Here is a 22,211-nt window from a genome sequence, read left to right on the forward strand (position 1 = left end):
TTTGAAGTTTAGATAAGATAGGGCCCCTCCATTTGTGGGCTTCAAGACAGCATAAACATGGAAAACTCGAGTACATGATAATGTATGATAAGGGACCTCAGGGAGGTGCAAGCAAAGATGAGATCAGGCAACAAGCATTTATTAAGCACCCAAATTTCCACGAAGTGGAAGTAATCAGGAAGGCATGCTGGAGGAGACTGCAAAAAAAAAAAAAATGATAGCAAGGCTGGCAGAGGGAGAGCATCCCAAGCATAGGAAACACAGGAAGCAGAAGAGGAGCTGATGGAAGGGATAACTGCCAGGAAGGAACTTGATTTCAATGGGCAACTTGAGTAAAGAGGGGCAGAAAGATAAAGATGTGAAATTGGGTCTTGAATGCCAGGCTAAGAAGTTTGAATTATATTTAAACTATCAATCATGCTCTAAGCTCTGGTCTACTCACCCCCATCTGGATGTCTACAGTTTCCTCAGTGATCAAGCTAATCTCCTTCCCCAGAGTTAATAATACAAATCAACATTTGTACAAATACTTCATGTGATCTTTACAATCATTCCCATTTTACAGATGAGCGAAGTGAGGTTGAGAAGGGTTAAGTGGGTCTCTGAGTCACACAGATAGTAAGTTCCAAGGCAGAATTTTAACCCTTTAACCCAAGTCTAGTGCTTTATCTTCTATACCAAGTCTAGTGCTATATCCTCTATACCTTGCTGCCTCTTAGGAGAGAGGAGTTTTTCTATAGCTATCTGGCTGCTTGCCCTGAGCCCCAGCTAATTAAAAGGTATAGTCATACCACCATGGCCAGGTCCAGGTGGCTTTGTCACTGGGGGACGGGTCAGTGTCTACAGCTGGATGGCACACAATGCTCTATATTTGTCCCTTTTAGACTCCATGTGGAGGAGAGGTTGGGGAAGGGGGCACAGTTTCTTGAGTTAGACAACTCTACAGCTCTAGAGGATCTGCCCCCATCCCTGCTTCCTGGGCTAAGAGCTCTTCTCCCGGCCTCTTGGGCTGACATCAGTTACGTCTTTGACCTGACCTTGAGGCACAGGAGAACTAAACTTCTTCTCCTCTAGGAGCTGTCCCAGGTCCAGCCCCACACTGAAAAGTTGGATTTCTCAGCTCTGGGCCCCCATCCCCAGCAGTTTCTAACTGCCTATAGAATTGGGATATTGGTGCTAACCGGAGGCTAACTAAACTTGGGGGACTCACTTTACAAAGAGGGGTTTGAAGGGAACAACTTTATTTATCTCTCAACAGGTGCACATGGGCAGCTGTAATGGGAGCTGGGCTCCTTCTCCCCTCCCTCAGCTGCCCCATCTATCCTCCTCCCCACTCCCCAGACTAGGAGGAAGCTCTCCCTGGGGAATCAGGGTGGAACAAGAAGACCAGCTGCTCGGGAGCAGTTCCTACCCTGTGCCTGGTCAGGGAGGCTGATTAAATGAGAATAGAGGGTCAGTGTCATTGATTGGGGAAGGGAGAATCAGTATAGACCAGTCACTTAACAGTCCCCATGGAAAAGTCTCTGTTCAGAACGCTCACCTTTTGTGACCTAGAAAAGCATGGGATTTAGAGCTCATCTAGTTCAATCACCTCATTAGACCCATGAGGAAACCAGAGGCAACACTGCGCTAATAAAGCAGCAGAGATGCTGGACTTTTGAGTGAGATGTGGGTGTGAATACAGGCTTCCTCACTTCTTGGCCATGGGAACTAAATTTCTCTGGACTTTGGAGAATTAAGGGGTTGGGCTAGATGACCTCTATGTCCCATCCACCTTTCAATTCATAATCCTGTGAGGTCATCCCAGGTGGCCTTTAACGGACTGACTGGCAGAAGGTTCGGTCCTCAGTGCTCCGTTCAGCACTTTAATTAATGATTCAGAGGAGGCAAAAGTGGCCAAGTCAAAAAAAATGGACCAACGATGCCAAGCTGGGACAGCCAGCGAACATGGTTTGTAATAGACTCGGGCTAAAAGGAGAGGTTCAAAAAGCCGACTTCATGAGGACAAGCTAGAGACCTGTGGCTAGAAAACAGCTCTCATTTCCATCAGACTTGGGAGTTTTAGTGAACTGTTGGCTCAGCACGAGCCAGAACTGGCCCGGCAACCAAGAAAGTACATACAGAGGGAGCGATGTGTCACGTCCGGGACAAAAACTAGGGTGGTCTTGCTGTGCTCTGCCATGAGCCTGTCCCAGCTGGTGCACTCTGGCCAATCCTGGGTAGCATTTAAGGACATTGATAAGCTGAACCCTTTTTAAGGGAAGGTGAATGAGATGGTGAGGAGACCAGAAGCCGTGGCATTTGATGATAAAGTAAAAGAACTGGGAGTCTTTATCTGAGGGTGGGGGAGGAGGAGAGGTATGATACTTGTCCTCAAATAGCTTGTGGATTGCTAGCATTCCATGTGTTGCTATAAGAGGGATTCGATATTTTTTAAGCATAGCCCTGGAGGAATGGACTAGTATCAATCAATGTGTGAAAGTTGTAGAAACAAAGATTTTGGTATGATATTAAAAAAAAATCCTAACAATAATGTTTGTAAGTGGAATGGGCTGAGCTCACAGTGTGAGTTCCCTGTCCCTGGAAGTATTCAAGCAGAGGCCAGATGACCCTTTTCCAGATGTTTTAGCAGCGATGGCTAGGCTCGTGGGGGGCTGAACGTCTATCCTGTGTGGTCTCTTCCAGTTGTGACATCCTATGGCTCTTTGACCCCGGCTATTCCGGGGAAAGGTTGTACTGGACATTCCTGGAATTTCTCAACAGAAGCCTGCCCGTGTGTTTTGTTTCTGGTGTTACCCAGAGCTGCTGACAGGCGGTGACTGTTTATAGCAAAGCCCTGAAGGTCAGAAATATACACTGTGATGTGAGTGCAGGATCCGGGACTGAATGACCCTCCTCTTGCATGATGAATATAGATATAACTGTCTCCTAACAAGGTAATTTCAGCTCTGTAGGAAACCACCTTCATTGGCCCTCAGGACAGTCTTGTACCAAGGAAGCATTTCCTGAAATCTCATTCCTTTCTCTTCCGAGAATCCCCATTTTGCCAGGTCACACTGAGGGAATATCTAGTGTCAGATTCTTACAGACTAATTATGACCTGTGAACTTAAAAAAAAAGTTTTGATAACTGTATTTAAATATAAGTGATTTAGTTTATAATTTTGTAAATTTTATTCGATGCATTTAAAATTATTATTCTTACCAGACACTGCCTCAGGGGTCAATGACCCATGAAAAAAATAGACTGAGAATCCTTTATCCAATGGGTATGAATGGATACCTACTGGAGATTGCTAATTAATTAGCAATTAACAGAGCAAGGGAAGGAAGCCTCCTTGGGAAGGGATCTGTGGCCCAGGAGAGTAAATAACAAGTGATTTCCCATCAGACTTAGAGGTTTAAAATAAACAAATCCAGTGGGTAGCTCGAAATCAGAAGAAATTCTCAGCAATCATCCAAAATCTGAAACATCAAAGCAGGGAGTATATACTCTGAAGGGAAACACTGAATGGAGGCAAAAAGATACCTTTTTTATCGGAATCCAATTTTTTCTAAATTTGCTCTTCAAAAGGCATTTTGCTGGGCACAGAAATGAATCCATCCTCCTATGCCTAGGGAACAGTGTATATACAAAAAAATAGCTATAGTACATATACAAAATAAATGCAAGATTAATGGGGATCACTTAGGGAAGTATTCAAATCTGGTTTCAGACATTAGCTGTGTAATCCTGGGTTAGTCACTTCACTTAGCCTCCGTTTCCTTATCTGTAAAACGAGCTGGAGAAGAAAATGGTAAATCATCCAGTATCTTTGCCAAGAGACCCCCAAATGGGGTTATGAAATGAGATACAAGTGAAGCAAATGAACAACAAATTCTGAATCTCTGGGTGTGTTCTAATGCCTACTGTCCTTCTGGCCACAGGGCTGAACGAATCCCCTTTACCCTGGTTGAGCTGAGCCAAGCTTGGATTTTTTCTAAGGTTCTTATGAACAGGAAAGGATGGGGGGAGGAGGGAAAGAAATGGAAAAACAAGGAAAAGATTAATTTGATCAAGACTGGATTTTGGCCAGCCCAGTCTGTCTGATACAGCTTATGCAGTGGGGCTGGGGAAGGACCAGTTCTTCCTTGCCTCAATCCACTTTGAACTGGATGCTGCTAGACCAAGCAAGAATGAATGTAGAACGCTATATTTGGATTTAAAAAATGAACCACCCAAGTGCAGAATGAAAGCAATGTGGTCAAACATCAGTTTTTTAATCTCGGTAGCTTACTAATTGGTCTCTGCAGCCAATCTTTTCCTTCCCTCACCCATTTTCTACATGGTTGCCAAATTGATATTCCAAAAGTACCAACATGACCATGTTACTGCCCTGTTCAGGAAGTTTTAATGACTCCAGATTTCCTGTAGGATAAAACATAAACCTCAGGCATTTGAAAGAAGTGGAATGATGGTGAAGATAGAAATGCTGTTAGAGCCCATGACACATGTTGATAAGTGTCACTTAGCCCCTCCCTCAATATTCTAAACAGGGGTCATGAAATTGAGGTTAATGGACTCCACCCACCCACCCACCCAATCACACAGGATGTGATGGGGAAAATGTGTATTTTCATTTGCCTCTCCCTGAAATTTAACATTTCCTTTCATTATGATTTTTAAAAAATCTTATTCTGGGAAAGGATCTGCAATTCTTACACTGTCTTGTGTAAGACATTTGTCTTGTGACACACAAAATTTTGAGAATCCTCACCCTGAGATTATAACTAGCAGAGAAAGTCTTAATGTAAACTAGTAGAAAGTCTTTCTTTTTTAAATTAAAAAAAATTATTAAAGTTTTTTCTTTTAAATTTTAAAACCTCTGCAAGGATGATTTTTTAACATTAACCCTCACAAAACCTTGTGTTCCAATTTTCCCCCCTTTGCTCCACCCTCTCCCCTAGATGGCAAGTAATCCAATACATGTTAGATTTGATAAAAATATATGTTAAATCCAATCTGTGCATACATATTTATACAATTATCTTGCTTCACAAGAAAAATCAAACCAAACAGGAAAAATGAGAAAGAAAACAAAATATAAGCAAACAATAACAAAAAGAGTGAGAATGTCATGTTGTGCTCCATGATCAGCTCCCACAATTCTCTCTCTGGGTGCAGATGGCTCCTTCATCACAAGATCATTGGAACTGGCTTGGATTATCTCATTGTTGAAAAGAGCCATGTCCATTAAAAAGTCTTTTTTCACCTGAGAGTTCTCTATACTATGGTTAGAATTTATGGTTAGAATTCCTGCTCCTCCCAGCATCAGGAGGCCTTCTCAGTCTTCTTGGCTCTTCCCCTCCAGGATAGTCTTTGGGTAACCTCTTCTTCCCTCCACTCCTCTGCAGGAGCTCCTTCCTGTGGTTCAAATATCCTTCATCTTAACTTCCATTTCTTGGGGACCTCAACTCCACTTGAGCCACTAAAGAGTCGCATCCTATAAGGAATCTTGGTTGATTCTCTTCTCCACGTGTTCATGCCCTATCTCCATTATTTTTTATTCATTCTGTGCAAAATTCTGTATTTATTTGTCTGCGTGTTGCTCCCCACTCAGTAATGGAGGAAGATTCCCTGTTACATCTGTTACATGTCTATTATAAGTGCCAGGGATACACGTATAAGAAAAGGCAAAAACCATTCCAGGAACAATAAGATCATTTGAACTGACAATAAGAGAAGAGCATTCCTTTGTAAACACCACCCTTGGGCACCTCCATGTTTCCAGTAGTAATTCCCATCCTTCCTCCAGCCTTGAAGTACCCTCAGTCTCTGGACCTGATCTAAATCTTCCAGACAACTCATGACCCCAATCCTGGCCTTGATCTTGACCTGATTCCTCCCAACCTGAATCTAGACCCAGTCTTAGAACTTGCCAGGACCTTTATCCTAAGTGCTGCTTGGACTCTGACTTCTCCTAACAGCTGATCCTATCCTTGACCTTGACCTGGGCCCATCACTGTCCATAGCTATTCTAGGAGGTTTTTAAAATCATTTCTCATACACTTGAAGAGGGCTGGAGGATACCCCAAGATATCATGGAATCTAACCCGTTGACTGTAGAAAAAGAGACAGGACTATCAAGGATAAATAATCTGCTCAGTATCACTAACAGAATAAGAACCCGAATGATGTCTAGGGTGATCTCCAGCTCTTTTGGGCTATCATCTTCCCCCACTTTACAGATGAGAAAACTGAGACCCAGAGAGAAGTCACTTGCCCAACAACAGGGAGTAAGAACTTTGTACAATGGAGGAATGAAAGGGGAGTACAGGGAATATAAGGGAATTCTTCCTAATTATTCAATCTATCCAAAAGTGGACTGAACTACGTTCCCCTTGCTAGAAGTCTTCAAGCAGAGGCTGGATGACTAGCAATGGAAGGAGCCTTGATCAGGCAGTTGTCATGTCTCTCTCCAGCTCATTTTACAGAGGAGGAAATAGAGACACCCAGGATTAATTGATTTGCCCAGAATAAGTGCTTGAAGTTGGATTTGAACTCATGGAGATGAGTCTTCCTGACTTCAGGCCCAGTGCTCAATCCACCTAGAGAGCTTGGTCAGACAGAGGTTGAGCAAGATGGCCTCTGAGGTCCCTTTCCCTTCGGAGAATTTCTAATTCAGAGTAAAACAAACGTTGCTATCTATCACTATCTCATTGCTGACACTGCTGTGTTTTCTAGAGACATTACATGTTTGAGTGGGGGGGGGGAACATGTGGGAGCGGGTGTAGGTTCTTAGTGTGAGTGTGTGAGAGTCTGGGAAGGGGAATGTCTGGGAGGATGGGTGAGGGGGTGTTTGAATGCTTTGTGAGCATGTGAGCACCAAGAAGTGTGAGCGCGTGGGTGTGTGAACATAGTGGGTGTGAGCATCTGGCTGCTGGGACGACCACAGAATCAAGGAATTTTAGAATGGCACAGTCTGAAGCAAACGCAGAGATGGCCCGGCCCAACCAGTGACACGCTGGTAAATTTTGAACAGCCGGCTCGCCTTGCAATGGAATCTGCATTATTTCCACTTTTCCCCACCGCTTTCCTAAGTCCAGACAATCGACAAAACATTAAATCTAGGGCTGGTTTGTAGAATTTGCCGATTTCCAAGGGACAAACGCTCACGCTGAAAATTGAACCATTAGCTCTCCTATGCCAATAAGAGTTGACTCCAGAGCACCCCTGACTTCAACCCTCTCATCTTCCAAATAAGAAACCTGAGACTCACGTGTGATCATGAAACATAAGTGGCCAAAAGGAAAATCATGGTACTGTAAAAGGGACACCTGATGGGAGGCTGAGGAGATAGTCTGGCTTCCGATTCAGGCTCCAGCATTTACACTATGATGTTGGACGCGTCATTTTCCCGCCATGGCTCTTGATTCCCTCAGCTGGGTTGGACTTCGGGAGTGAGATTAGTTAGCGACAAAGGATCTCCTTAGCCTATTCTGTACTGCAGAGATCTCTCTCAGGCTTCCTCTGATCTCTCCCTACAAAACTTAAATGGGAGTATCTGCCAGGTGATCTCGGCAGGAGAGATTCCCTGATTTGTCCAAGCTTTGAGATCCCCATCCACCAAAGGGAGTCGAGCGAGATTCGGGGCTTCAAGTAGAGAAGCCCAAATGGTTACTGGTCCAGATCTTGTAGAAAGAATTCCAGCTTGGATCTGGGTGAGATAAGATTCTTGGTTCTTCAGCTGGAGTTTGTGGTTAGATTTCAGGCAGTCTGTGAATTTATTATTTTGTTAACTCTATTTCAATATAAGTGACTTTAGTTTAAATCCTATTTTATTGGGTACATTTGAAAACATTCCGAGAAAGAGTTCATAGGCTTCACCAGGCTGCCCCAGGGGAACAGGGCTAAATTAGATGGTCCTTCCCACATCCAAGTTTTTGGAACTCTGTAGCCAGTGACTTAATCAGCCTTGTGATCTTTCTAGAACCTGGTAATAAACCCCATAATGATAGCTAGCATCTAGATAGCACTTTGCAAATATTATCTCATTGATTCTCACATAAACTCTGGGAGATAGGTCATATTATTATTTCCATTGAACAGATGGGGAAACTGAGGTAAACAGAGGGTAAGTGATTTGTTCAGTCAATAAGCTAGTAAGAATATGAGGTTGATTTGAATTTAGATCTTCCTTAATCCAGGTCTAGCATCAGTTAGAATTCCTTAGGGTCTTGCCCCAGACAATTGCACTCAGTGCTAGAAATAGAGTGGCCTAGCTGTAAGGCACCCACTAACTTTCTGTCCAACACACACTCACTCCCCCCTTCCCCCAGCACATACACATACACTCATCCACACAGAGTTGTGTGTAACTCATCCTTCTAGTCCCACTTAGGAAGAAGTCTCAGAAAAAGGGGCCCCTCTACTCCATTTTTCCATTATCAAGACCGTGACTTTTTAATTCTATTTTATTTGAAAACCTTATTCTGATTTGATGCTTTTGAAAACATGGTAACTTTGGGTGGTAGGGAACAGGGGAAATTTGGGCTTCCCGGTCCTACTTAGTTCTCCCGTTCCTTTCTTCTGAACTCATTCCTGATCTTATTACATAAGGGAGTAGAATCACAGACTCTCGGTGCTGGATGAAACAGCCTAAATCATTTGATCTAATCTCTACTTCAGGAGCAATTCTCTTAATAAAACCTCCAGCTTCTGCTTAAATATGTCCGTTGATGTGGAATTCACTACCTTCCGTGGTAGGCCAATCAAATAGCGCCGATCGATGAACCAAGGAGGCGCCATTGAAGCTCACTGATCAGTCACCCACCTTAAATAACTACAGTGATCCTTGTTTTGTCTCTGTATTTTTACATAGCTTATTGAGAGGGGTGGTCCAAAATGTTGGAGTTCAAGTGTTGGGTTCTTGTTCTTCTTTAAAATATTATAAAAGTTCTCTCTGGGTGCCTTCCCTGGAATCAGGATTTTGTCGGTCCCTGTTCGGGCGCCAAAATGTGGTGAGCTTTTTCTTCTCAAAACGCAGCCAGGTGATAAAAGTTCAGATCTTTTATTATCTCCAATATAGCCCGGTTAGCTTAGAGGTCTATCTCTCTGCTTGGTTTCAAGAGCTCCCTCTGAATGTCGCCAAATCCAAGGATTCTGGTCCTTCAGCCTTCAGACATTTTGACATGTCTCCTGGAGGCATGCTAGCTGGTTGAGAAGTAGCAGGTTTAGAAAAGCAAGTTTGAGAATGCTTGTCATTTTTAGTTTCATCTGTAAGTGTTTTGGTCCAATTGCGCTCATGAGATGGATCAGTCTCTAAATTCAATTCATTCTTTTCAGGATTATAAGGTTGCAAAAGTTCAGGGTGTCTCTGAAAGTTCAGCATATTAGATGATTTTAGTGAACTATCTGTGGTCAAGAAGTCCATTTTTACCTTCATATAGCCTGGCTGATTTTAGACTTCTAAATACAGTTTCTTTTTTTTTTTTTTTTGGTGATTTATTTTTTTTTTAATTTTATTTTATTTAATAATAACTTTGTATTGACAGAATCCATGCCAGGATAATTTTTACACGACATTATCCCTTGCAATCACTTATGTTTCGTTTTTTCCCCTCCCTCCCTCCTCCCCCCCCCCCCAGGATGGCAAGCAGTCCTATATATGTTAAATATGTTGCAGTATATCCTAGATACAATACATATTAAATACAGTTTCCTTTGCAAAATTGGAACCATCCACCAGGTAGATGGACTGAAGAGTGTGAACATGGTCCCCACTGTCTTGTCAAGCACCGATAAAGGTAAAAAAACAGGACCCCTGGGAGGTGGTTAAAGTCATAGGGGCATTTGTCCCAGCTGTGCCTAAATAAGAATGTGGGGGGGACTGGAAAACCTCAATCATATTCCCTCTTTCTCCTCCCTACTTGCACCCTAGGCTCTATGAGGCAGGACAGGATTACCCAGAACCCTCTGTAACTGATACTGCAGCTCTGAGGAAAGACAGACCAACAGCCCTTAGTAAGCACTTACTATATGCCAGGTACCCAGCTAAGGGCTGGGGATTCAAAGATAAACTAGGACAGCCCTGTATTCAAGGAGATTACATTCTAGTGGGGAAAGACAATGGGCAAGGGCAAGGTAGAAAATGGGGGATGGGAGGTGCTGCTGAAGAGATGGAGAATCTAGAAAGTGAGTGGAGCTGGGGCCATTCATAAAAGAGTGTTGCTCAGATGGAAGGAGGGAGAACAAAGCAGAACAGAATTCCCATAGAGCAAGGCTCTGGATCCACACTGGGACCCAGACTTTACATGTGCATTGTGTAGAGTATATATATATATGCAAACAATGGAAAATGGAAGAAAGCAAAGGAAGTCACTATAATGTAATCTCTGGTTGCTTTGGTATGTAAAATACAAAGGAAGTTGCTATAATGTAACCTCTGGTTGCTTTGGTATATAAAAAACACAAAGGAAGTCACTACAATGTAACCTTTGGTTGCTCTGGTCTGTAAAACACAAAGAAAGTTGCTACAATGTAACCTCTGATTGCCCTGGGCTGTAAAACCACAAAGGAAGGCGCTACAATGTACCTCTGGTTGCTCTGGTCTATAAAAACACAAAGGAAGTCTCCCTACAATGTAACCTCGGGTTGCTCTGGTAACCCTTTTTTGAACCCCACCCAGAGACATCCAGATGGCACCAGTGTGGAGAGAAGGGCCTGGAGTCAGGAAGAGCAGACTTCAAATATTATCTCATATATTTTGTCACTTAGCCTGCCTCCGTCTGCCTTGGTTTCCCCATCTTTAAAAGGAGGGTAATAATAGCACGTGCCTCCCAAAGTTGTTGCAAGGATCTAATGCAATAATAATTATAAGGTGCCCAGCACATAGTAAATCCTATATAAATGTGAACTCTTTAGTTGTTGTTGTTGTTATCATTATCTTTAAAATGTGGATAATAATAGCATTTACCTATAAGAGTTATTGTGAGCGGCAAATGAGATACTATTTGTAAAGCATTTAGCACAGTGTCTGGCACCCAGTAGGTGCTTAATTAAAGCTTATGTCTGCTCTTTCTTTCCTTTCCCATTTCGTCATTGAGCCCTCTACCTAGAAATCCTCCATCCCCATCTCATTAAGCCCCAATCCCATCACCAAATACCATACGTCAAATCAGAGAGAGGGCTCTGGCCCTCACTGGAAGGCCCCCATGTTGCTGGTGCCTCAGTATGACTCAGAGAGGTAGTCAAGGAGAAGAGAGTAAGTGACTTATTATTAAACCAAAACAAAAAGGCTCATGTGCACACAATTATTCTTTCAGCACTCTTGTAAATCTAAGAAAGACAGTTGGGGAGGGGGACCTCAAAGCTAGATAGAGCACCAGCCCTGAAGTCAGGAGGACCTGAGTTCAAATGTGACCTTAGACACTTAACACTTCCTAGCTATGTGACCCTGGGCAAGTCACTTAACCCCAATTGCCTCAGCCAAAAAAAAAAAAAAAAAAGATAGTTGGATCTAGTAGATAGAGCTTTGAACTTGGAACCAGGAGATCTGGATTAAAATCCTTCCTCCTACATTTATCAGCGTTGTGGGCTAAGTTTTGATGTCTCTGAGCTCCCCTGCAGTGTGAGGGACTAGAGCTGGGGGACACCTGAAGTTCCCACACAGACTCCCATCCTCTTGAGGTGTCCTGGATGTTGCTGTAACCTGAGTTTCTTGGTATGAAGGGGAGGCATCCATGGAGCGGGAGCTAATTTGGTCAGCTCACACTGCACTGTGGAAAAACCACCCCCCCTTCCTCTCTAGCCCTTCTGGAGTCGGACCAGAGGCCCCTGCCGAGCCCCTCCGGTTGCCCTGGCTGGAGCCGAGGCCCCAGGGCCATGGTTCAGCCTCTCTGGGGTCTCGTTCAGCCCCCCTTCCCCCTCCATCTCCTCCCCTGTACCCTGTTCTGCTGGAGGTCTGTGTGGTGTGGGGCTGGGGAGAATGTCTCACTGCCTATAAATACTCCGCTAAGTTAAGAAGTTGGTTATAAATAGGGCTCAGGGGCCTGTGTCCCTTCCAGGAAAATTCTCTGCTCTCTGGTCCCCGGGAGAGGTGGGGCCTACCCCCACCCTCCGATTCATGGCCAAAGCCAAGCGGGGATGGAAATCGCCCCTCAGAACTGGCAAGAGAGGGGCTCGGGGCCCTTTCTGAGCTCGATGGAACACAAAAACCCCTTTCAGTGATCTCTGATCAACAGTGGTCCGGGCTCCACTAGCAGACCCCCAAGGAAGGGCAGCTCACTACCTTCTCAGTCTGTCTTCTCCGTCATTGTTAGGGGGTTTCTCCATGACACAAGCCAACAGCCGCCTCTGTTTTTGTCTCCCTTAAAGCAAGTCTGGTCCCTGTGCTTTCCAGGAGCCAAGTTTTCTGTGGGAAGAACCTGGAGGACACAGGTTCAAATCCCGCGCTGACATGGGATTCGGGGCAACTGGGCCATGTCTTTGGGGCTCAGTTACCGCTTTTGTAAAAACAAGTGCTGCCTTCGAGACCCAAGCAATGCTTCCATCACTGATTTCTCTTCCCTCCTTTCCTCATTGGTGACCTCCAGAATTATGATCCAGAAAAGTAGCCAGAGGCTTTCAAAGTGGACTTTCTGGGGGTCACTCCTGGCTATTTCAAAAGAAAAAAAGATTAGAGATGAGCCCCCCCCCCCCAACAGCAACAGAGCTTCCCTCCGGACAAAAGACAATGAGGAACCAGGATTTCACCAGGGTGGTGAAAATGTTTGCACCGGAAAGGATGAGAGAGACTTGGCCACTGATTAAATGGGGGGGGGGGGGGGGGGAGGAGGAAGGAAAAGGAGCAGCTTCTGCTTAAAGGAAAGGAGGGACTGGGGTATGATGGGGTCAGTTCAAGTGGCCAGAACCAGTTAAATTTTCAACATGAGACTCTGCACCTCTGATGAGACACACATGCTACAAATCAGGCCTTGTTTTATTGTCTTGTTAGTTGTCTGTGCTTAGAAAGTAAGGGAGAAAAAGTCAATAAGGCAGTGCTCATCCTCTCCCTATTCCCACCCCTTTCCCAAGCGGCTTTGTCAAACATTTGCCAGCTCATGGGAAAGCCAGATTTCTGAGTCTGAGTCTGGGGGCCTAGAATGACTAGAATGAAGGCAGTCAGGAGGAGGTGTGGATGGTGGAAGATGATCATTTCTTTTTTTAATTTTTCTTTGAGGGGCAATCGGGTTAAGTGACTTGTCCAGTGTCACACAGCCAGGAAGTGTTAAGTGTCTGAGAGTAGCTTTGAACTCAGGTTTCCAATTTCAGTAGCGTTCATTCATTCATTCACTCACTCATTCATTCATTCACTCATTTATTCATCTAGGCAACATGGTACAATCAAAAGAACATTGAATTTGGATCCAGAAGACCTAGAATCAGATTGTGGCTCTTCCATTCATACCTTGGCTTCTTTGACTATTCCTTCATGAGTCAAGATAAGCTACTTTCTCAGGCCCCGCCCAGATCTGAATCCATGATCCAAAGTTCGGTGTTGGTTGAAGAATGGTGGAGAGGTTGGGTGGTGTAGGAGCACACTGCTTATGACTTTGGAGAAGCCAGGCCCAACTTTCCTGGCCTTAGTTTCCTCATCTATAATATGAAGATGAATTAATAGGCGGGAGAGCTACGGGGTACCATAGTGCACAGGATCACCAGTTCTGGAGTCAGAGAGACTGAATTCAAATCAGCCCAAGCATTTATTGGCTGTGTAACTTTGGGCAAGTCACTTTACCCTGTGTGCCTCAGTTTCTTTATCTGTAAATTGAGCTAAAGAAGGAAATGGCAAAGCATTCTGGTATTTTTGCTAAGAAAACTCCATTGAGGTCATGAACAATCAGACGTGACTGAAATGCCCGAATAACAACAGATAACCTTTCCTGTGCCATGGGCCTCCATGATGGTGTCTGAGGAAGCCTAGGGATTTTTCTCAGAATTGGGCTTTTAAAGCATAAAACCAACTAAAAACCAATCAATGGAGGCCAAAGATGAGTGAAAAAATGATGTAATTTTTCCCTAGGTCCACAGACCCTTGAAATCTCCCCCTAGACCCCTCAATCCCGGGCTAAGAGTCCTTGACCTAGATGGTCTCCAACTCTGTGGAGCTTTTGAGTTGAAAATGTCTCTCCTTGCACCCCTACCTAGGCCAGCTCCTGCCCCAAGTCCCTCCAGCTTGCCCCCCTCCCCTCCATTTTCTCAGTGTCAGCAACTAAAGTCTCGCCCCCTCCCATGCCTGCCTCAGAAAGTGGGAGGAGAGGGGACTTCACTCCTCCCATAACAGCCGTTTGGCTCTTCTGGGGGGGGGGGTCTGCCAAAGGTCAGCACGAGGGGGATCCCTGACGAGCAGAGACAGGTGGCTGGCAGGGGGCGGGAGGAAGGCGCCAGGTTGCCGGCTGTGAGGGCCACGTTGGCACGACACTTGGGGCTCAATTTTCCTGTTTTTGTGTCTTCTCCCCTTCAGCGGGGAGGGCACTCACACAGGGAGAGCTGCCAAGTTCGGGGGGCTGGGGGGGGGGCCTGAGCCCAGGAGCCAACTCGATGCAGTCACTTGGTACAAGAAGGAGGCTGGCGTTGGGCAAGAGAGATAGCAGGAGGAATCAAAATGAGGCATTCAGAAAATCTTCCAGAACAGGGGGCTTTGGTTTGGCATTCAAGGCCCTCCTTAATTTCTACTCCCCCTCCCCCCACTCCGTGATATGCTGGTAAACGGTGAACAATTGATTTTTGGCATAATTAACACATTTCCCCATCTCTCTCTTCAATCTAGACAGCCAACAAAATTATAAATCAAGTCCCGAGTTGAAGCATTTGCTGATTTCTGAGGTTTAATGCCCACGCTGAAAATTTAATAATCAGCTCTCATCAGCCTGTCGAGCTTGTCTGTCAAACGCCTGCCGCCCTCTCCCTGTCCACTGGACACCGATTTCTTGCAGCCAGACTGGGTTCCAGTTGAACTGGGCATCCCTTTGCCACACCCTCCCCTTCCTTAGAACCCACCCGCTCTCTCCCACCTCAGGGCTATTGTCTGTGCCTGCCAAGCACTCCCTTCCCCTCCTCACTGGTGGCATTTCTACAGAGGCATTAAAATAGAACTAGTCCCTTCTCAGATTCCCCTGGTAGGAGGAGGCCTTTGCCCTCTCCCAACTCACTCAGCTCGTCCTGTCTCTTTTCCATTGAAGTTACATTGTGCCTCTTTTGAACTCTGAAAGTCCCACTGGATCTAGCACAGTGCTCGGCACACAGTAGGGGCTTACTAATTAGGGTCATAGATCTAGAGCTGGGTGGGAAGTCACCTTGTTCAGCCCAGGGAGGTTAAGCCATTTGACAAAGTCAAGAGGTGGGATTCCATCCTGGGTCTTTTGGATTCAAATCCAGTATCTGCTTGTTTTGTTTTGTTTTGTTTTGCTGAGACAATTAAAGTTAAGTGACTTGCCCAGGGTCACACAGCTAGGAAGTGTTAAATGTCTGAGACCACATTTGAACTCAGGTCCTCCTGACTTTCAGGGCTGGTGCTCTAGCCACTAGGCCACCTAGCAGCCTCCAAATCCAGTATTTTTTTTTTTTTTTAACCAAGTGAACAAATGAATGAAATAAATAAACATCTAATTGAGCACTTTAAAGTCAAGGTCATCAACCCTCTCTACACTTGGCCCAGCCCGGGCTGCTGCAATGTTCCTGGCAGAGCCTTGGAGCCTCCAGCTGAGGGCCTGGAACTTTGGAATCACCCCACCCCCTCAGGAATGGGCCCTCTTTAAGACCTCCCCAGGCTTTAGCCTTAGTGGGGTCTGAGGGCAGATTGGAGCGTTCTTAGGCAAGAGGACTTTGGCCAAGGAGAGGGTCAGGAAGAGACGACTCCTTTTTCCCTTCTCCACCACTCATCTGGGAAAGGGGTCTGCACGTGAGCTCTCTCTGCTCTTTTCCCAGGAGCTTCTGCATCAGGGCTGGAGAGAGGGCAGGAGTACAGTATTTAATTGTACAATCTATGGTGACGGTGTCTGGGCTTTTCAGAGGGGCCACAGCTTTGGGGACAATGACCCAGGGGCAGGTGACAGCTCCATGGATTTTGGGGGCAGGGTCTCTGAGGGTGGATCATTTCATCTAGAAACCAGCAGTGATGGTTCTTGATTTGTCACTATGGGGGCTAGGGGCAAGGGTTTCCAAAAACTAACCATCATAACATGGGCTGTCACCAGGCAGCCGGGCTTCCAAGGACAGACACCCCTCTACCCCCCAAAACTCCCCAATATTTATGGAATCAAAGAAGCTTAGAGCTAGAAGGCTTCTTAGAAATCTTAAGAATCCATCAGCTGTGTGACTATGGGCAAGAAACTCCACCTCTGTCTGCCTCAGTTTCCTTATCTGTAAAATGGGGATTATTAATAATAGTACCCCCTATCGAGAGTTGTTGTGATGATCAAATGTGAAAACATTTGTCAAGTGCTTTCCAAACATTACATAAAAACTATCTGTTATTATTATTACCTCCAATAATTGTCTAGAGAGCAGGCTTCCAGTTCCAGTGCCATGTGACTTTGGTCAAATTATTTAGCTTCCCTCCGGGACTTAGCTTCCTCAATTATAGAATAAGAGGGTTGGGTTAGATAATCTCGTAAAGATCCTTCTAGTGAAGTTCTCTGATTGCACAGTCGCTCCACATGATGTCTGTTCCCGTGGAGCTGGACTTTCCCACGGGATGATGCTAGGGGACCAGCTCAGAGATGGGCAGGGGGCAGGGCTGGCCTGAAACTCTCTTACCCATGGTTCCATTTTCAGTGTGAGCACTTATGCCCCAGAAATCCTCAGTGCTATAAATCACGGCTGGATTTATTGTTGTGATGAGTCTAGACTTAAAGTAGTGGAGAAAATGTAAACAATTCTGATTAAACTCAAAAGTGTGATGGAAAAGCTGATCTCTTCTCATGTGAGCTGGTTGTTAAGCATTTACCCTCCCCTCCCCCCACTCCCTGGAGAGATTGTTGTTAAACATTTAGCAGGCTTCCTTGGTGAGAGAAGAGGGAAGGAGAAGGAGGCTTGGATTTGTCTCTACGTCTCTCTTCTTGAAGTATCACAGACTATCAGACTTGAAGCATATATCCATGAGGATAGACTTGATTATCTCCCCACCTCCCTTAGCCGTAACTCTCCTCCCTAGCTAGGCTGGGGAAGAATGCTAGCTCCTTGATTCTTTCTTGACCACTGAGTCCATGAACAAGGTCACCAAGACCCCTCTAACCTTTGCCCTTTTTCTGTTCCCCCAGATCACTCCCGGCAGCAAGGCAGCCCAGTCTCAGCTCACCCAGGGGGACCTTGTGGTGGCTATCGATGGTGTGAACACAGATACCATGACCCACCTGGAGGCCCAGAACAAAATCAAGTCAGCCAGCTACAACCTGAGCCTCACCCTGCAGAAGTAAGTGGGAGCCTGCTCTGGAGGCTGGGATGGGGCCTGGGTGCGAGGAGGGGGCCCAGAGGCCACAGGTGTAGCAGCAGCCAGGGCTGAGGACCTTCCTAGGCCCAGTCTCGAGGCATAAGGTGGCCTCCGAAAAGATAAGCACAGATTGATTTAGTGTGGTTTCTGAACAAGATGGCGGCAGAGAATCAGGCCAATGGATGGAGAACGAAAGCCAGAGCCCCGGACCCCAGCCCCGGCCTTGGTCAATGTCCACTTCTGCTCTCAAAGCTGCTCCCCCATCTTGCCTTCAATACTCAAGGCTTTGATCTTTCACTAATCACTGAAGGTCGATTGGAGGCTTCCTGATTTTCCTGGGCAGAGCCAGTCTGGCTCCCTGGGCCAGAAAACTGCTGTACTTTTGAACCTTCCTTATCTGTTCTTTTCCCCTTCTTGCCATTGCTGTTCCTGGGTTTGCTGACTGCCTCCTTCCCTTTTACTATTGTCTTAAATACTCTCTACTAGAAGAAGAGGAGGAATGAGCATTTATATAGCACCTACTGTATGCCAGGCACAGGGCTAAACAATTGACATTTTATTCAATCCTCACAAGAACCTTACATTATCCCCATCTTATAGTTTAGTATATTGAGGCAAATAGAATAAATTGGTTAAGTCTCTTGTCCAGGATCACATAGAAAGATTTACATTTTAAAACTGGTAAACTCAGTGTCTCTTGAAAACAGCAGGTTCTCAGTAAATGTTTGTTGGATCAGTTTAGTCACCAATTAGTAAGATCCCCTACCTGGGGAGGAGGAGGAGGAATCATCCATTTACAGATCATAGAGGCCATTGAATCCACTCCTTTTACAGATGAGGGCCCTGGGCATAGAGAGCTTAAGATTCCTAGAGTTTGTAAGCAGGAAGTGATTGAGACTGGATTTGAACCCTGGGCCTGGGTTTTTAACTGTTCCCTCCTGACTCTGGTTATAGGGCTGCGGTAGATTCAGAGCGTGGGCTGCTGGGGAAGGATGGCACCTTTGTGCCCTCCCAGCCTTCGAGAGCTGCCAGGTACACTGAGGGGTCAGAGCAGGCCTTGAAGATGGCGTGGGACAGTAGAAAAGGCTGCTGGTTATGAAGGGACGATAATTGCTGAGTCTTTTTTATCTGTGCCCAGCGACTCCTCCCCAGTGCTGGCTGACTGCTCTCACATCAGCTCACACCCACAATGGCTGCTCCCAGGATAGAAGGCCTGACAGGACCATAGGTCACAGATGTGGCAAGAGGCCCAGATCCTGCCACACTGCGGACACTGGCACCTCTGGGAAGCCTGAAGAAGGGAGGGCATACATACCAGAGGCAGGCAGCAATCTGTGCAGCTGACAAACCGGGCGGGTGCCCTAAACCTCAGGGAGAGCAGATAGGATTCTGAGTTGGGGCAAATCAGGGTCCACACAGGTCCCCCCGTCCAGAGTTTACAGCAAGGACCCCCAGGAAGTGGGGGATCAGATTAGCAAAGACCCAGAAAATAGGACAGGGAACTGTGGGAGGCAGTGGGGGAGGGAATTTTGTAGTGAAGGACACCACTCAAGATAACATTCTTTTCTGCCAGCGTGAGGTGACTACTGGTGGTTTACTCTGTTATTTTCCACTTGTGTGGGCTTGGAAAGTGTGAGGCGTCTGCCCCTTCCCCACCAGCCCACTTCTGGCCTCCTACAAAGTCCAGAAACTCCCTTAGGTCACCTCTGGAGCTCAGTTAGAAGAGACTGTCTCTGAACAGCAAGGACAGTTATGAGGAGCAGACATGCCTCAAAAGGTCTGGCCATAGGGTCAAGGATACATGGCAGAGGAGGTTTGGTGATGTCCATATATCTTCCAAAGGCATTTTCCTCTATTCCCAATTCCCAATCCCTATAAGGAAATCCTCTTACTGAGGAGGCTTGTAATAGCAAGAAAAGCAATGAATTTTGAGGCAGAAGACCTGAATTTAAATCCTAATTCTGGTACTTACTATCTGAATAACCTCGAGCAAATCATTCCTCTGAATCTCAGTTTCCTCTTCTGTAAAATAAGAAGATTGGATTAAATGAACTTTAAACTTTCTTTAAGCTATAGATACTCTGAATCTAGACAGAAAGAAAGACTGTAGTAACCATCAATCAGTGAAAAAGCATTTATGTTGTCTGCTGTCTTTAGCACAGTGCCCGGCATACAGTAAACAGAATATTTATTGACCGACTCTGTGCTAGGGATTGTGCCTGCCTTCAAGAAGCTTAGTGGAGAAGAGACACAAAGTATATAGGCAAGTACAACCCAGAATTCAGATGATTCTGCTTTGGATTCTCTCTCTGACAACTTCCTAGCACCCAGATGGGGAAGGGATAGCGGCCCTTCTCTTTTCCTTTGTTGCAGTCACTCCCTGGTTTTAAGGATGTTCCCCACTTCTGAGTTCACAAGGGCTAATCGTTGGTCACTTCTTCCCCTTTCTTCTCTCCTCGCCCTTACATCATGGCCCACTGGGATAAAGCAAAAGTTGGGGATCTGTTTTATTATGTACAATTGTTATCAAGTCACTAAGGGAAAAACACAATAAGGCAAAACAAATGAAATAAAGTCTAGAACTTGTGATACAGGGGAGAATTTGTAGGACAATGAAAAGAACTCTGACATTAGAGGACCGTATGATCTTGAGCAAGCCACTGAACCTTCAGTTTCCTCTACCACAAAATGAAGGCTCTGGATTAGGTGGCTTCTGGTCCGGTCTCCTCAGGGAGACCTGAGTTCAAATCTGGCCTCAGAGTCTCCCCAGCTGTATGACTCTGGGTAAGTCACCGAACTATTTCAGCACCTTACTGAATCCTGGCTCAGTTTCCCCAATTGTAAAACGGGGATAGTAATAGGACTTATTTCACAGGGTTGGTATGAGGATTAAATGAAAAACTTGCAAAGTGCTAGAGAAATGCCAGTAATTACTACTAATGCTGCTACTATTTCTACTAAAGAGCAGACAGATAGAAGGTCATAAAGAAGGAAGCTTTAACATGTCATCCAGATTGAGGCTGGGGCATGCTCTGGGAGTAGTGTCTACAAGGTTCTCATCAGTTTAACTCACTTCAACAAATCTTTATGAAGTATTTCTGGGCATTCAAGGAGCTGTGCTTGGTGGGGAGTGACTCCTAAGCCTTCTAGACAATCCTTGCCCTCAAAGTTTACAAAGTAATAGGGGACTATCCATGTACAGCAATATCTATCCATAAGTCTATCAAAAGTTGGAACGTGAAAGGGGAAAAGAAAAGCTCTCGACAGAGTTCTCTAAGAAAATCTGAGATCGTCTGGTCCTGGATTTGACCCAGATTCAGATCCCAGTTCTGCTTACTTGTGGGACATTGAGCAAGTGACTTTACCTTTCAGACCTCAATTTCCTTGTGTGTTAAAGGAAGGGGCAGGGCAGACTGAAGGATCTCTCTGACCCCTTCCACCTCTAATCTTATGATCCCATAAGCTTCCACCTGAGATGCCTCAGACAATGCAGGAAACTTGGATGTGGCCTAGGAGGGATTGAAGCCCCCAGCAGTGTGAGGAGGGATTTGTTTTCCTCTCTACCCAAAACGCTGATGGGAAGCAGATGGGAAGGAAGCTCCCATAGGAAGACAGCCCTGGGAAGCTCCACCTGGCACGTCTGCCTTTTCTCTCCATGGGCCTCCTGAGCTCCTAGAGAACTGTGGGGAAGGGGGTTCAAACAATATGTGTTCAGCTGTCCTTCTTCCCCATAGCTCAGAAAGCTTCCTTGAGGCTAATGTGGCATCCCAGCAATGGAGAGCCAGAGATGAGCATTCTAGTTGAAAACACATTTTCCCCAGACCTCCCACATGGATCTGGCCTGGCTGAGGCTGCACTGTTGCAATAACGGAGGTCTGGATGCTGGCAAGGCTGGCAGTGACGAGACCTGTAGAGATAAAGACACAGCAGTACTAGACCCGGTGGCAATAGCCCCCGAGCCGGCCACTTTTGCAGCCCAGCATCACTTCAGCCATTCTGGGGTCCGTACCACCACAAGCCATCCCTGGATCTCCAAGGTAGTCCTCATTTCCTACACCACGGAGGTGTGGGACACCGAAAGAGCTGAGAACAAGGAAACTCCCTTGTTTCCATAGCCTTTTTCTTGAGCACAGCACAAAGCCCCCCCAGATTTCACCTCATTTCATTTTGGGCAGAGAGATCAGTGTCTTCAGTTTGTGCCTCTTGGGATGCTCAGAGAGGTCAGGGAAATTGCCTAGAGTCACACAGCAAGCCAAACTTCTTGAGAGAATTCCAATTTGGCAATGGTTCCTGCAGAAGAGGCCATTTAAGCTGCCATTTGTGTAATGAAATGATACAGCTGTTTTCTTGTTGAATTGAACATATCTCTCCTAAGGAGTAGACTTGGAGCCTAAAGGAATCATGTGGAAGACCTTAGAATTCCTGAAGTCTGTCACCAAAGAGGTCTCAGGGACCTGGGTCAGGCTGCACCAGGTCAGGTTCCACTTAATTATTGGCAAACCCATTTCCCAGTTTGGGCAAAGCTGGAATGGAATTAGTTCTCTAAACATAGAACAAAGAGTCTCCTGGTCCCAGAACTATAATGAATTACATCTCTTGGTCCTACCAGCCCATAAGCCATATCCAGGGGGTCCCAAGGAATCCTGGGAAGGTCACAGCCAAACCTGGGAGAGGAATGGATTTTATAGCCCATTTTTTTTCTGTTCTATTATTTGTGTCTTACTTCTTGTGAACTCGTTTTGGGGGTTTCTTGGCAGAGACA

General features: G+C 45.7%; 1 protein-coding gene across 7 annotated transcripts in view; it reads left to right on the forward strand.

Annotated features, from left to right (window-relative positions):
- The window catches only part of LDB3 (LIM domain binding 3), a 117,492-nt gene that overhangs the window by 17,408 nt on the left and 77,873 nt on the right, over window positions 1-22,211 (forward strand). For all 7 annotated transcript variants that reach the window (XM_051982376.1, XM_051982375.1, XM_051982377.1 and 4 more), the window contains one exon: window positions 17,280-17,431. In XM_051982376.1, the coding sequence (XP_051838336.1) occupies window positions 17,280-17,431 (152 nt within the window). The remainder of the gene's footprint in view (window positions 1-17,279; window positions 17,432-22,211) is intronic.

The sequence above is a fragment of the Antechinus flavipes genome, chromosome 2 (genome assembly GCF_016432865.1).
Source record: "Antechinus flavipes isolate AdamAnt ecotype Samford, QLD, Australia chromosome 2, AdamAnt_v2, whole genome shotgun sequence".
Classification (NCBI taxonomy): Eukaryota; Metazoa; Chordata; class Mammalia; order Dasyuromorphia; family Dasyuridae; genus Antechinus; species Antechinus flavipes.